Below are 15,395 nucleotides of genomic sequence, written 5' to 3'. Positions count from 1 at the left end.
TCATTGAGTAGCTGAGGCTGTCCTTGAATCACGATCCTCCTGTCTCAGCCTTCTGAATGCTGGGATTACAAGTATGCACCATCATTCCTGGCTTCAATTTTTTTTTTTTTTTTGTGGTACTGGGGGTGTAACCCAGGGGCTTTCTATCTCCAGGCTATACCCCCAGACCTATTTTTCTATTTTATTTGGAAATGGTCTCACTAAGTTGCTGAGAGCCTCACTAAGTAGCTGAGGCTGGCTTTGAACCTGCACAATCCTCCTGTCTCAGCCTCCCAAGTGCAGGGATTACAAGCGTGTGCCACCGAGCCCGGCTTCAAATTAATTTTTATTGTATCCATAATAAGAATTATATTTCATATTGTGACCCAGTATATACAAATACATAATGTGATATGTTACAGATACACATGTATATACACACATGAAATGAAACCGAGACCTTCATGTAACAATACTCAACTTTGTAAGCACAGATATATTATGATTTTTTTTATTTTCTTTCTTTAATAAAAGCTGATCAAGTGGGGCATGCCTTTAATCCCAGTAATCCTTGAGGCTGAGGAAGGAGGACTGCAAGTTTGAGGCCAGCCTGGGCAATTTAGTGAGACTTTGTCTCAAAATAAAATAAAAAAGGCAGGGCATGTAGCCTAGTGATAAAATGTTTGCCTAGCATGTGTGAGGTGCTGGGTTCAATCGCCAGTATAGAAAAAAGAAAAAAGAAAAAAGGAAGGAATGAAGGAATGAAGGAAGGAAGGAAGGAAGGAGGGAGAGAGGGAGGGAGGGAGGAAGGAATGAGTTGGTCAGTTCTTACTAAGCTGACCTCATGACACACAGTTTGACCTTTACTCTAGATTGTATCTAGATAGCTAGACACAATCCTGCACTTTGGGGAACTGCCCCCAGTGAATGCAGGTGAGTATACAGATCAATGTTAAGATCCTGATCGATGAAAGAAAAACTGGTGTAGATACCAGTCCATAAAATACTGAATGAATATGTAGAACTTTGGCAAAAAATTATGACATATGAAATAAATATAACCACTGAGTATAAGTACTCTCATCAGTGAACTTACCTGTTTAGGTTCTGCATAAATCAACTTGGGCAGCCGGGCGTGGTGGCTCACGCTTGTAATCCCAGCACTTGGGAGACTGAGACCGAGGATCACCCAGGTTCAAAGCCAGCCTCAGCTACTTAGTGAGGCTCTCTGCAACTTAGACCCTGTTTTCAAATAAAATAGAAAATAGGTCTGGGAGTATAGTCGGAAGGTAGAAAGCCTCTGGGTTCTATCCCAGCACCACAAAAATAAATAAACAAATAAATGAACTTGGGCTTTTCATTTTTCTATAGCCAAAATTTTTTTTGGAAATTTCCTTTCATCTATTAAATGGCTTTAAAAAAAAAAAAAAAAAAAGAGGGACACTTAATCACTGAGCTATATCCCCAGTCCTTTTTTGTTTTGAGACAAGGTCTTGCTAAGTTGTCCAGACTGGCCTTGAACTTGCAGTCCTCCTGCCTCAACCTCCAGACTCACTGGAATTACAGGCATGCATCACTATGCTCTGGTGCTTGATGGGCTTTTTTTTTGGGGGGGGTACTGAGGATTAAACTTAGGGGTATCCTACCTTTTAGCTATAACGCCCAGTCATATTTATTTATTTAATTAATTATTTGAGGTACTGGGAATTGAATCTAGAGGCATTCTACCTCCAAGCTATACCCTCAGCCCTATTTTCCATTTTTTATTTTGAAACAGAGTCTCACTAAGTTGCAAAGGGTCTCACTAAGTAGTTGAGGCTGTCCTTAATTAAGCCTGTGATCCTCCTGTCTCAGCCTCCAAAGTACTGGGATTACAAGTACAAGCCACCATGCCTGGCCCATATTTTTTTTATTTTATTTTATTTATTTTATTTTTTTGGTGGTACTTGGGGTGGAACCCAGGGGCTTTCTACCTCTGGGCTATACTCTCAAACCTTTTTTATATTTATTTGGAAACAGGGTCTCACTAAGTTGCAGAGAGCCTCACTAAGTAGCTGAGGCTGGCTTCGAACCTGTGCGATCCTCCTGTCTCAGCCTCCCAAGCGCAGGGATTACAAACGTGCGCCACCACGCCCGGCCTCCATATTTTATTTTTATTTTTAAAGAGGCTCTCACTAAGTTGCTCAGGGCCTCACTAAGTTGCTGAGGCTACCCTCAAACCTACAATCCTCCTTATCTTGGCCTCTCAAGTACTGGGATTACAGGTGTGCTGTCATACCCAACTTGAACTGACTTTTAACTCTTCAGAGTAACTTTAGTGTTTTCATGAATGGATCACTTCTGCTTTAAAATAGCTTCTTTTAAGGCTGGGTGTGGTTGCTTACACTTGTAATACCTGCACTTGGGAGGCTGAGACAGGAGGATCGCACAGGTTGGAAGCCAGCCTCAGCTACTTAGTGAGGCTCTCAGCAACTTAGTGAGACCCCATTTCCAAATAAAATATAAAATAGGTCTGGGAGTATAGCCTGGAGGTAGAAAAGCCCCTGGGTTCCACCCCCAGTGCCACCAAAATAAATAATAAATAAATAAATACATAACTTCTTTTAAATTTTTTTGAGCTTTTGTTGGAATAACATTTTAAAAACTTTGATGGTTTATATTAATGTTCAAAGAACTGCTCTTATTCATACAATCATTGCATGGACTTTCCTCCACTTTTTTTTTTTTTTCAGGTCTGGGGATGGAATCCAGGGGCATTTGACCTCTGAGCTACACCCCCTACCCTATTTTTTATTCTTTATTTTGAAATCGGGTCTCACTAAGTTGCAGAGGGCCTCACTAAGTAGCTGAGGCTTGAAGCACGATCCTCTGATCTCAGCCTCCCGAATGCTGGGATTACAAGCGTGCGCCACCACACCCGGCTTCCTCCAGTTTCAAACCTATTTTAAGGGAAGAACTTTAAGAAGATTCTAGTCCTTGTCTCTTCGATTGTAGTTTTAGAGTTTAAATCTCAACATATCAGGGCTTCACAGGGAGTTGTTGTCTTACATGATACTCAAGGTTCTGGGGTAAGGGGTAACTCATCCAGGGATAAGAAATTGTTTCTGATTTTCCAAGTAGAGCTAGCTCCCTTTCCATTTTAAGGATCCATACTTTTACATATGAGCAACAACCACAGGTATTAAGGATATTTCCAATGGTTCAACCACTTCAGGGAATATTCCATTTAGCTGAGAGAAATCTCAAATATCTTCTTTAAAAGGTTACATTATAGCCAGGTGTGGTGGCGCACGCTTATAATTTCAGTACTTTGGAGGCTGAGACAAGAGGATCACAGGTTCATGGCCAGCCTCAGCTACTTAGTAAGACCCTCTTCAATCTAGTGAGACCCTGTTTCAAAATAAGGAATAAAAAATAGGGGTAGGGGTGTAGCTTGGAGATAGAATGCCTCTGGGTTCAATTGTCAGTACCATAAAAATAAACAACAAAAAAAGAATTTCTTCTTTTGCACGCACATTTGCGTGTGTGTGTGTGTGTGTGTGTGTGTGTGTGTGTGTGTGTGTATGTTCCTGGGTACTGAACTCAGAGGCATTGTACCTCCAAGGTATACCCCCAGCTCAATTTTCTTTCTTATTTGGAAACAGGATCTCTAAGTTGCCAAGGCTGGTTTTGAATCTGTGATCCTCCTGTCTCGGTCTCTCTAGTACTGGGATTATAAGCGTGTGCCATCATGCCTGGCTCAGACTGAATTTCTAAACAGAAGATGATTATGATTTTTTTTTAAAAAGAAGAGCATCATTTATAATCTGTTTATTAATGTATAACATATAACTTATAATGAACTTACTAATATATATTATTATATTCTATTTCCATTGATGGTGCTTTTCTTCCCCAGTACTATTTACACTGAATTTATCACAAATTCTAAACAATTAAGTGTAGGAAAAGGTTAAGTCCTAGCTCTGACTTATTGCTATTTATCTTTTACCCATAACATCGACCTCATATAAGCACAATATTTGTATTTCTGAAAATTAACTTTCACCCATGACATTTTGTGTTTTTGTTGTTGCTGTTTGTTTGCTTGTTTGGTTGTTTTTGTGGTACTAGGGATTGAACCCGGGGCATTATACCTCCAAACCACATCTCCAGCCCTATTTTCTTTTTTTAAAATTTGACACATTGTCTCACTAAGTTGCTAGGGCCTTGCTAAATTGCTGAGGCTGTGCTTAAATCTGCAATCTTCCTGTTTCAGCCTCCCATGTACTGGGATTACAAGTATGTGCCACCACGCCCGGCTCATCCATGACACTTTGAATCTGCTAAAAAAAAAAAAAAGCCAAGGAACTATACTTAGAGGTCCACAATCTACACTCCCCACAATCACTACCTTTTCGTCCCCTCAGTATGACATGAGCTAATCTTTCCAGTACATAAAGTTTCCACCAAATATATGTGACATTGTTGAAGAGCTATCAGGTGTTTTTTTTTTTTTTTTAGGGGGAGAGCATACCTTTTCAAGATAGTGTTCCTGTTAGTTTACTTCCCTGTATCCAGGTATGCACACTGTACTATTCTCGGGGCATTAAAAAATATCATCTATGCTGATCCGAATCAAACAGACCTTCTGTGGGTACTGACAATAACGTCTTCATCAGGCACGGTCGTGCTCAGTTTTAGCTCCTTGTTTGCTTTGTAATGCTGTGCCAAGACCTTGGTCTTTAGATGTTTCCAGAATCCTTGGAAACGTCACTGATTTGTGAGTATAGGCTTTAGAATGGCTTTGCATCCACAACAGAAGTTGAGGATAAGCAAATTGGTAGTGTGAATCTCTGAGCTGGGATTGTTTTCTTCTTAACCGAAGGACTTGGAGCTAGTTAGAAAAGCAGAATTTTAAGTAACGGTGTATGTTGGTACATTTGTAAAATATACCAGAAAATAAGACAGAGTAAAATGATTAGCTGTAACAGAATTCATTTTTTACAACCTTTAAAATTAAAATTTCTGAATATTGTAAGTATTAGCATTTTTAAATTCTGAAGATTGTATGTGTGTGTGTGTGTGTGTGTGTGTGTGTGCGTTACTAGGGGTGAAACCCAGAGGCTTTCTACCTCCTGGCTATACCCCCAGACCTATTTTATATTTTATTTGGAAACAGGGTCTCACTAAGTTGCTGAGAGCCTCACTAAGTAGCTGAGGCTGGCTTCGAACCTATGCGATCCTCCTGTCTTAGCCTCCCAAGTGCTGGGATTACAAGCACGAGCTACCACGCCCAGCTTCTGAAGGGTATTGATGGGAGTTATGATACAGAGCTCATGTTTAACTTTCAGAATATAAATTTAAAGATCTTAGTGTTCTAGCCTAACAACTTCGAGTTATCCACAGTGTACCATGACAACAACTTTGACACTCACTTTTGTTTTTTGGTACTAGGGATTGAACTCAGAGGGATTCTACCTCTGAGCTCTGCCCCCAGCCCTATTTTTTATTTTTATTTTGAAACAGTGTCTTGCTAGGTTGATGAGGATCTCATTACTTTGCTGAGGCTGTTCTCCAACCTTTGATACTCCTGTCTCAGCCTCCCAAATACTGGGATTACAAGTGTGTGCCACCACACCTGGCATCAAAACAGGCTTTAATGTCACAAAGGCTACACATCACAGCCACACCATCAGCAAACACTAAGAGCATAGGCATTAGTCTATCATAAGTTTCCAAAATAGTACACTAACAACTGATTACTTTTCATTTTGTCTGTATTTTGAGTAAGAGAACAGAAGCATTTCTTAAAAATGGGTCCTTTGTTTTTTCTTTTGGTGTTGGGTATTGAACCCAGGGGTTCACTGAGCTATACCCCCAGCTTTATATTATTTTTTATTTTGAAACATGTTCTCCCTAAGTTACCAGGAGCTAGCCTCAACCCTGTGATTCTCCTGTGTCAGCCTCCCCAGTACTGAAATAATGGTTCCTTTTGACAAACAGAAAGGAGTTAACAGCACAAACCATGTACATTCTCAGGGGGAAGAGAGAGGCAGGAAGTCCAACATACTTGGTGGTTTGTCCACTAACAAGGAAGTCGCAGTGCCCTTCGCCACTTGTCCTCGGTGTACGCCAGCCTCGAGCCAGGGCAGCAGGACACTGCAGCATGTGGAGAGACAGTTTCCCTGGCTCCCACCGGCCTCAGCCCAAACTCCGGGCAGAAGTTGGCCCTGTGAGGTTCCTGTCATCCTGCCAACCCATGGCACTCCCAGGACATTGCTGGGAGAACACTGGCCAAATGTTGCATGGGAAGTCATCTCCTTCACACCCTCTTCAATGCAGGGAGATTTAACTCAAAGAAACCCCTTCTCTCAGATTTTATGGTGCCAAGGCAAGGGAAAAAAAGGGGGGAAAAAAAGCAGCTCATTTAGTCTTGCATGATAGAAAGGTGAGGATTCTTCAGGGTAGTTGATCTGGCAATGAAGCCCAACATCCCTAAATCTCAACTCAGTTGACTATCTTTTCACTTACCCACCAAATGGCTTTTAAATAATTATGATCCTGTCTATTCTGGGCCATATATCACTACTTGTGCAAAAAAAAAAAAAAAAAAAAAAAAGAAGACCCAAAGCCCCTGCTGCACAAACACAGGGCGGTCTTTGTACACTCTGATGCATCCATACACAAAGCATGTTCACAGATAGATGTGGCTCCACAGTGTAGACACAAATTTAAATAGTAGATATTCTCAGCTAGGTATGGTGGCACATACCTGTCATCCCAGTATCTCAGAGGTTGAGACAGGAGGACTGCAGGCTTAAAGCTGATCTCAGTGACTTAATGAGAATCTATTTCCAAATTTAAAAACAATGTAAACAGGGGTGGGTGGGAGGAGGTCAGAGACAGAATGCCCCTGGGTTCAATCCCAAGTACCAGTAAATAAATAAACGAAAAGTAGATATTCTCAATCTTAAGGCTATTACTAGAACATACTACTTTTAGTAAGATTCTTCAGATGTCACATGCATAGGTAGATGCTCAGATGAGCATTCACACACAAATACACACATGTTCAGGCACTAGCGCGGTCACCTCACGCAGGCACACACTCTCTTTTCGGAACCAATAAAGATAATCATTCTAAGGAACGTTTGCATTTTATGGTACCTTTTCCCCCCCCCCAGGAAAGTGAAATCATAATGTTGCACGGTTTCTTTCAAATGGATAAATTTAGACAATTTATCAACACTTCCTTAAATTTTTACACCACACTGGACTCCAACAGGTTTTTGTTTTAAGGTGAACTAGGTTTTCACTTCTTCCCTGTGGAGAAGTTACTTTCAAGTCAGTGAAAGTTCTTGGCCCATGATTAAAAGTCTTTGCCAATTAGTACTCAACAACTTCAATTCATTTTTTTCTGGTTCAAGATGAGTAGGAGCCTAATAAGGCTGTGATAAAAGGGCAAAAGGCACTGGGAGCCAAAAGCGGATTAATGAGCTCCTCCATTTATTTGTCTTCCTAACAGCTGAACTGTTACAACTATTGACACTCTTCAAAAGGTTCCGCTCTGAACCCTGTCCAGGCACTGCAGGCTCCAATGGACATCTTCAAATCCAGAGAATGGCGGGGCAAGAGCTTCCCCTGTGTGATGCCAAAACCAACAAAGCCCCACGGATCAGGTAATGAAACTTCAGCTTTCCCCCCTTTGAGATTTATTTACTGGCAGCTGACAAGGGGCAAATTCAGCTCGAATTGTGCAGTCAAGGCCCTGTCAAGCTTTTAGAGGCACCCTTGTCTTGAAGCACCTTCATGACTGGCATTTCGCTCAAAAGCCCTCGGCACTGGTCCTTAACAGCTTATGACATCACAAAGGACACTCCAGACAGATGCCTACATGGCATCCTGCAGCATTTTAAAAGAGAATTAGTGGTTTTAATTATGGTCGTAGTATGAAAGGGAACCATGCAAGCTCCACGGGAGGCCTTTGATCAGACCCTTTTGCTAGTACAATGCCACGGAACTGTGACTATTCCTGGTAAGGGGCCTTTTCTTGCTGAATGACTCACCAGTGATCTTTGAATGCAGACAAGCTCCTAGCCCTCCCTCTTCATTAGTGAGCATTTCTATACAGGGGCCTATATAGTGCTCGGAGTCTAGGAGCCATACAATTGGGGGGGAAAGAATCCCTACAGATTCTGGCCTCTACTTAGGAAGTGCTGAAGGACTCTGAGTGACTTTATTCATTAAAACAGGTTGCTATTAATTAACTGTCATAATAAAATAAAGAACTATTATTTGCATTTCTTACTATGTTCTCTTAATAATATGTATAAAAGATGCTTGTAACAAAAATGAATTTATTGAACAACTCTGTCTCCCTCAGCCCCCACCTTTTTTTTTTTTGCATTTGGCAGCAGGAACCTGCTAATTATTGGGCCTAGATCTGGGAGTCCGAATAGAAGTAAAACATAAATACACAATTAAGTAAATATAAAATCCTTTTTATCTGCTAGTTTCTGCCATTGAAATATACAAACATCAAATTAACATCCTCTCTCTCTCTCTCTCTCTCTCTCTCTCTCTCTCTCTCTCTCTCTAATGATTTTGGAGAACTACCTGACACAATAAAACTCAAGCTTTTTTCCAAACTAGTGCCTATTTGGTGTTTATCTTGAAGTGTGAAAGTATATAACAACCACAGTTACTGAAGAAAAAACAAAAGAAATTCACTCTTTTTAAAAACAATTTCATTTTCAGGAAACAGAAAATGTCTTTGGTATGAAAATTTGAGGAATTTAATCTTTACAACTGATTCTAATTAGCATGGTCCTTCAAAGATTCATGGTTGCTATTTTAGGTCTAAGAAAATAGTTTGTTCTTTTCTAGAATCTAATCAAGTACATTTGGTTTACTGGGTGAGAAAGATGGTTGAAGCAGGAAGATTTTTCAAAAGCTTCTCATGGAAATGCTAATCTGGCAACACAGCATCCACAGAACCTTGCATCATCAGTAAATCTCAGTCACTAAACACCCAAGCAGTACTGCTGGACCAGGTCACTTATATCTGGTAGACGACTTAGTTTTCAATTTCATACGCAGTTTCTTTTCCTGGAGGAAACCCTTCTGGACTTCAGGATTGTAGAAGCTGAATGATGAGCAGGTTTTTCACACTTTGCTGTCTCAGACGGTTTTCATATTTCTCAGGCTTTGCAGTTCTTTTCTTAGGTGCTTGAGAGCAACTAAAATATCAGCTAGCTGTGGATCATTCTGTGCTTTCTGAGTGTAGAGACGGAAATGTTTGATGGTTTCAGACAACAGGACTTCGGGGTCTGCATCTCTCTCCTGAAGACGGAGCATCCGCTCACAGGCGATGGCGTAGTTCTTGTGCCAGTTCACTGGGTGCTCTTTTTGTAAATAGACAATATCCTTATAAAGCTGGAAGACAAAAAAATGTTGGTATTCCACTGTTATCCCTTGAATGCTTTTTTTTTTTTAAACAACAACAACAACAAAAAACCTACAGAGAAATTAATAAGGGAAAAAAATCCAGGCAGCCTATAGCAAAAATCTATCGTTGCTACGCCATGCAGAAAATGCAAGGATGTTACTGTAATTATTACAGTAGCAGGAGGCAAATGTGCTTCATCTAAAACCGCTTCTGGGGTTTGGGGATGTTGCAGGAGGAACCTGAGACACACTGTGTCAGGACAAAATGCTCTTCCTCCAGAAAAATGTTCTGGGAAAGGGATTTAGTTCTAATTCGTGGAAAGCTATTTACTCGATAGGCAGAGAGGTTGAAACTCTAAATTTAGCTGCTGGAGGAAAAACCAGTTTTCTCTGGAAGACTGCATGGAAAAAGAAGTTGGAGAAATTTAAATTTTGTCCCATATTATTTACATGAATTCTTCTTTGCATTAAAGACATTAATAATAGCTATTATAAAACAGTCCAAACAATGGCCTCATCATGTAGCTGACAGAACAGAATTTAAAGTGAGGTGACTAAATCATTATAGTATCCTATAACTTATTTTCCATCTTTAAAACCTTGCCTAAATAAATTTTGATTTTCCAACATCAGAGACAGTATACTTGGATAGCTAGATTTTTTTTAATATTGAATCTTCTGGTGGAAACACAAAAATTTAACAAAGAAACAAAAACCAGAATATACAAATCTTCTGACTGGAGTGTTCTGCTTGCTTCTTTGGGAATTTCACAGCCTTCATGGGAACTGTCCTGTGAGAGCTGGACTCCCAGTGTTTTCCAGCAGACTCTGAGCACAGAAGAGCCACGATGCTTTCTATGGGCCAAGTGGTTTTTGAATTAGAATTGTATTCATGGCATTATCTATTTGAAAGGGACCAATTATATTATCTATTCCCCTGACTCCCGTTCCAGAGCAGACAAATGCAGAGTTATTTTACAATAGCATCATTGTCAAAAATTCCACAATCATGTTTGATATGTCATTTTGATATTTAATAACCTTTGGTTCTAAAGATGCCTTTTCAGGCAAGTTTTGCCTTAGTTCCCTTCATCTTTATTTTTTGTGGCACTGGGGATTAAACCCAGGAGCATTCTACCTCTGAGGTACACCCCCAGTCCAATTGTTTTTGTTTTGGTTTTGGTTTTTAAAAACAGGGTCTCACTAGGTTGATGAGTCTCACTATTTGCTGAAGCTGTCCTCAAACGTGCATTCCTCCTATCTCAGCCTTACTGGGATTGCAAGCATGTGCCACCATGCCTGGCTGTTCCCTTCATCTTATAAAACATAAAAGAGGACCTGGAGGTGTAGCTGGGCAGTTGCCTAGCATGCTTGAGTCCCTGGGCTCCGCCTCCAGCAGCAGCGGCGGCAGCAGCAGCAGCACCTCCACCATCACAACAACCACAGGATAAAATAGGAAAGAGCACCATGCACCTCCATGTACATCCAAGCTGTTAACCAGCCTCCGACCTTTTTAGCCTCTTGGTAAAATGATCAGTGTTTCTCTACCCTTTCCTCATAACTTCTTCTCTAGAACACTCTGGGATTGATGGTCACTCTGTAACTGTGTTATTTTCAAATTTAATGGTTTATTCTTTTACATACTTTTATTGGTGCCTTGTAGCCATACATCATAGTGAGATTCAAAGTGATACATTCACCATGCGCACATCACGTTGTCATGTACTTATTTCAATGACTTTTTTGTTGTTGTTTTTCGGCGGTACTGGGGATGGAACCCAGGGGCATGCTACCTTTGAGCTACACCCCCAGCCCTATATTTTTATTCTTTATTTTGAAACAGGGTCTCACTGAGTTACAAAGAGCCTCACTAAGTGGCTGAGGCTGTCCTTGAACCGTGATCCTCCTGTCTCAGCCTCCCAAATGCTGGGATGACTAGCGTGCAACACCATGCCTGGCATCACCGATTACTTTTTGTGTGTGTATGTGGCACTGGGGATCGAATTCAGATACACCCCAGCCCTTTTTATTTTTTGTTTTGGAAACAGGGTCTTGCTAGGTTGCTGAGAGTCTAAATTGCTGAGGCTGGCTTCCAACCTGTGATAATCCTGTCTCAGCCTTCCAAGAACTGGATTCCAGGAGTATGCTGCCACACCCAGATTAGATGACCTGTAACACCAGATGTCCCGACTCTGAAGCCGCCAGGCACTTCTCATTCTGTGGAATTATATTTTCTTCTGTGTGGGTTACCATGACGTTACTCCAGGTGGACTGGATGCCGTTACCTGGGGGCATCTTCAGCTTATCCAGTCTACTCCTAAAGAGCCAGCTACTCCTGGCACCTCTGCTACCCCCAAATATAGGGCACCTGAACCTAATGTTTTTAGAAGCTACTGAGTGGGATAATGTAAAAGATAACAAAAATATACTTTACATTTAACAAGCATATTCATGCAAAACCAGTACTAGGATGGATTTATGCTGACCCACTGAGTAGCTGGCCTCAAATGTCTTGTTATCACTACCATACATTCAGAGACAGAGGAGATAGCCACAGTCTGTGTTCACAGAAAATTATAAAGCTTGCTGTCCAAGGGGACAATGAACCCACAGCGGGCTTCAACATTGGTCCAATGGCCTCCATGGAAGAGACTGCTGATGAGAATGTGAATTTTATTTTATTTTTCTTGTGGTACTGGGAATTGAACTCAGGGACATTCTACCTCTGAGCTATACCCCAGCCCTATTTTATTCTTTATTTTGAAACAGGGTCTCAATAAGTTGCAGAGGGCCTCATAAGTTGTTGAGGCTAGCCTTGAACCTGCGATCCTCCCATCTCAGCCTCCCAAATACTGGGATTACAAGCGTGTACCATCACGCTCAGCTAAAATTTTTTTTTTAAATATACTGGGGATTGAGCCCAGGGGCATTCCATGTTCAAGCTATACCTCCATCCCTTTTTTCATTTTGAAACAGTCTTGCTAAGTTGCTGAGGCTGGCTTCAAACCCGTAATCATCCTGTCTCAGCTTCCCAAGTGCTGGTGTTACAGGTGTACACCACTAAGTCCAGCTCAGAATATAAAATATTAATAAATCTCAGATTTCTCCCAAATAAATATTACTTATTTTTTGTAGTACTACAGGGATATTATAAATAGGAAATGATATGACCAGAATATAAGAGTTAATCTTTTGAATTTTAAAGCCTTAAAGGGCTGATATAGTTGCCTAGCATGTACAAGGTCTTGGGTTTGATCTCCAGTACTCTAAAGAAAGGAAAAATTTAAAAAAGAAAAAGAAAAAGGTTAAAGCCCACTTTTTTTTTTTTTTTAAATCAAGGCCTAGAAAGGTGAATTGACTCACAGTTGGTAATTAGTGCAGAGTGAGCCTAGAATCTGGCCCTCCTGACTGCCAGACAGCCCTCCGGTGAGCCGCCTCCTATAATCGGCTTCCTTGCTGTTGAGTGGGGTGCCCGAGGGCCCTGCCTTTGCTCCTGAGGCTTCCTGCTAATGGGCTGCCCTCCCCTCGTCTCTTGCATCCTTGCCCCACCATCTGTCTGGAGCTTCTCCTGGTCTGGTCTCTTTTTTTTTTTTTTTTTTTGTATTAGGGATTAAAGTCAGGCCATTCCCTCAAAGCTACACCCCCAGTCCTTTTCATTTTTAATTCTGAGATAGGATTTCACTCAGTTGCTGAAGATCTTGCAAGGCTGCCGAGGCTGGCCTCCTCCTTTCTCAGCCTCCCAAGTACTGGGATTCCAGGCATGGACCACCACACCCCATTCCTCCTGATCTTTTAAAGATACCCAGTGATGTCTCCTCTGGAAGCTCCCAGATTCGCCTCCAATACCCAGCCCTGTTCCCAGGGCATCTCTGCCTGCTGCTCGGCACTGACAAGACGGAACCGTGACCAAGGACCTGATCTTCTTCCTCCCTAGCCTGCTGCCTTTTTTGGGAGCAGCAATAAGGCTGATTGTCTCCAGCACAGTATGTGGTACAGAATGGGTGCTCCATAAATGCTCTCTGCGTGAGGTATAAAAGAATAAACAAGCCAGTGACCTACATGTAGGAATAAAATAGTCATGCTGATTGGATGCCATGTTCCTCAGACCCAGTGCCAAGCCAACGTCACGGCTGAGTGGATCCCCCCAGTCTGAAGGAGCAGGGATACCTCGGCTGCTCAAGCACACAGCTCCCGGCTCTGTGATCCTGCACCCTGGCCAGGGCATTTGTTCTCTATACAGCAGGCTCCAAGACTAAATCTACACGTGCTGGAGGAGCCCAGTGCCATAAATCACAGAAAAGCAGAGACTTGTCAAAGCAGGGCCACAGCAGGCCTCTTGTCTGGGTGGAGAGGACCACCTTGTACATTTAGAAGGTTCATTCGGCTCCTTGAGCTCAGTCACCAGACATCTTCTCCCTGTGACCTTTTATTTTTACTCGTGGAATCCCAACCAGTCATAGTCCTGCCATTTATTAGTTCACATTGATTATACTGAATGTATATTATTTTGTTGTGGCATATTTGTACATGCCTATAACACGGTTGATCATTTCTCTCACCTTCCCCCTCTTCCCTTTCTCTTTCCTAATAGTCTTCTTTCTACTTTCATGTTATCTTTTATTTTTTCTCTAGATTCCACACATGAGGAAAAATATGTGGTACTTGTCTTTTTGTGTCTGGCCCATTTTGCTTAATACAGTGATCTACAGTTTCATCCATTTCCCCTGCAAAGGACACACTTTCATTCTTCTTTACAGCTGAATAATACTCCATTGTATATGTATACCACTCTTTCTTTCTTTCTTTCTTTCTTTCTTTCTTTCTTTCTTTCTTTCTTTCTTTCTTTCATACAGAGGATGGAACCCAGGGTCGCTCTACCTCTGAGCTACACCTCCAGTCCTAATTTTTATTCTTGATTTTGAAACAGGGTCTCACTAAGTAGCTGAGACTGGCTCAGCCTCCCAAGTACTGGGATTACAAGTGTGCGCCACCACGCTTGGCTTATACCACATTTTCTTTCTCCATTCATCAGTTAATGGGCACTCAGGCTGAGATAAAGTATGCTGAGATAAACATGGGTATGCAGGTATCTCTATTATAAGCTGACTTTAATTCCTTCAGGTTTATACCCAGGAGTGGTATAGCTGAATCACACAGTAGTTTTACTTTTAGTTTTTTTAGGAACTTCCATACTGATTTTCATAATAGTTGTACTAATTTATATTCTCACTGACAGTATATAAGGATTCCTTTTCTCTTGCATCCTCACAGCATTTATTGTTTGTTTGTTTGTTTGTTTTGTATCCTGTGTATGTGTGTGTGGGTGCAGGTACTGAGGATTGAACCCAGGGACATTCTAGCTTTGAGTCACACCCCCAGCCCTTTTTATGCTTTGTTTTGAAACAGTGTCTTGCTAGGTTGCTGAGAGTCTTGCTACGTTGCTGAGGCAGTCCTCTAACCTGTGGTCCTCCTGTCTTAGCCTCCCAAGTACTGGGATTACAGGTGTATACCTTGCTGCCTGGTTTGTTTGTTTTTTTTTAATTCTTGATGACTGTCATTGGGGCAGAGATATAGGTGATGCCCAAGCATAGGTGAGATGAAATCTAAACATAGTCCTATTTTCCATTTTCCTGATGGCTAACAATGTTGAACATATTTTCACATAATTATTGACCACTGGCCCTATCATTCCAGGCGTAGCCAGGGTCAAGACTTTTGCATAGAGGGGAACCTGCCAGAACTTGTTTTTCATAAAGTCTGTAGCTGTAACAAATTCCCACAAAGTGGCTTAAAACAACATGTATTCTATCTTGTAGTTCCAGTGGTAAGAAGCTGTGGAATCAGCAAGGCTGTGTTCCTTCTGGAGACTCTAGAGAATCTATTTCTTGCCTTTTCAACACACAGAGACCACCCTAACCCACAGCCCCTTTCTCCGCCCCGGGCTGGGGGTGCGGCATCTGCAGGTGTCACCTGCTCTGACTGCCTCT

The 15,395-nt window shown here is 41.5% G+C and overlaps 1 protein-coding gene across 1 annotated transcript in view; it reads right to left on the bottom strand.

Moving 5' to 3' along the window:
* Positions 1-9,141: 9,141 nt before the first annotated feature.
* TMEM260 (transmembrane protein 260) overlaps positions 9,142-15,395 on the bottom strand; it is a gene marked incomplete at both ends in the record, with an annotated part of 72,981 nt that continues 66,727 nt past the window's right edge. Inside the window, one exon of the mRNA XM_080707411.1 lies at positions 9,142-9,396. Within this exon, the coding sequence (XP_080563537.1) occupies positions 9,142-9,396 (255 nt within the window). The remainder of the gene's footprint in view (positions 9,397-15,395) is intronic.

The sequence above is a fragment of the Muscardinus avellanarius genome (assembly GCF_963383645.1).
Source record: "Muscardinus avellanarius genome assembly, chromosome: 12".
Taxonomy (NCBI): Eukaryota; Metazoa; Chordata; class Mammalia; order Rodentia; family Gliridae; genus Muscardinus; species Muscardinus avellanarius.
The sequence above is the reverse complement of the archived record's forward strand: the minus strand, read 5'-3'. Positions and strand labels throughout refer to the sequence as shown.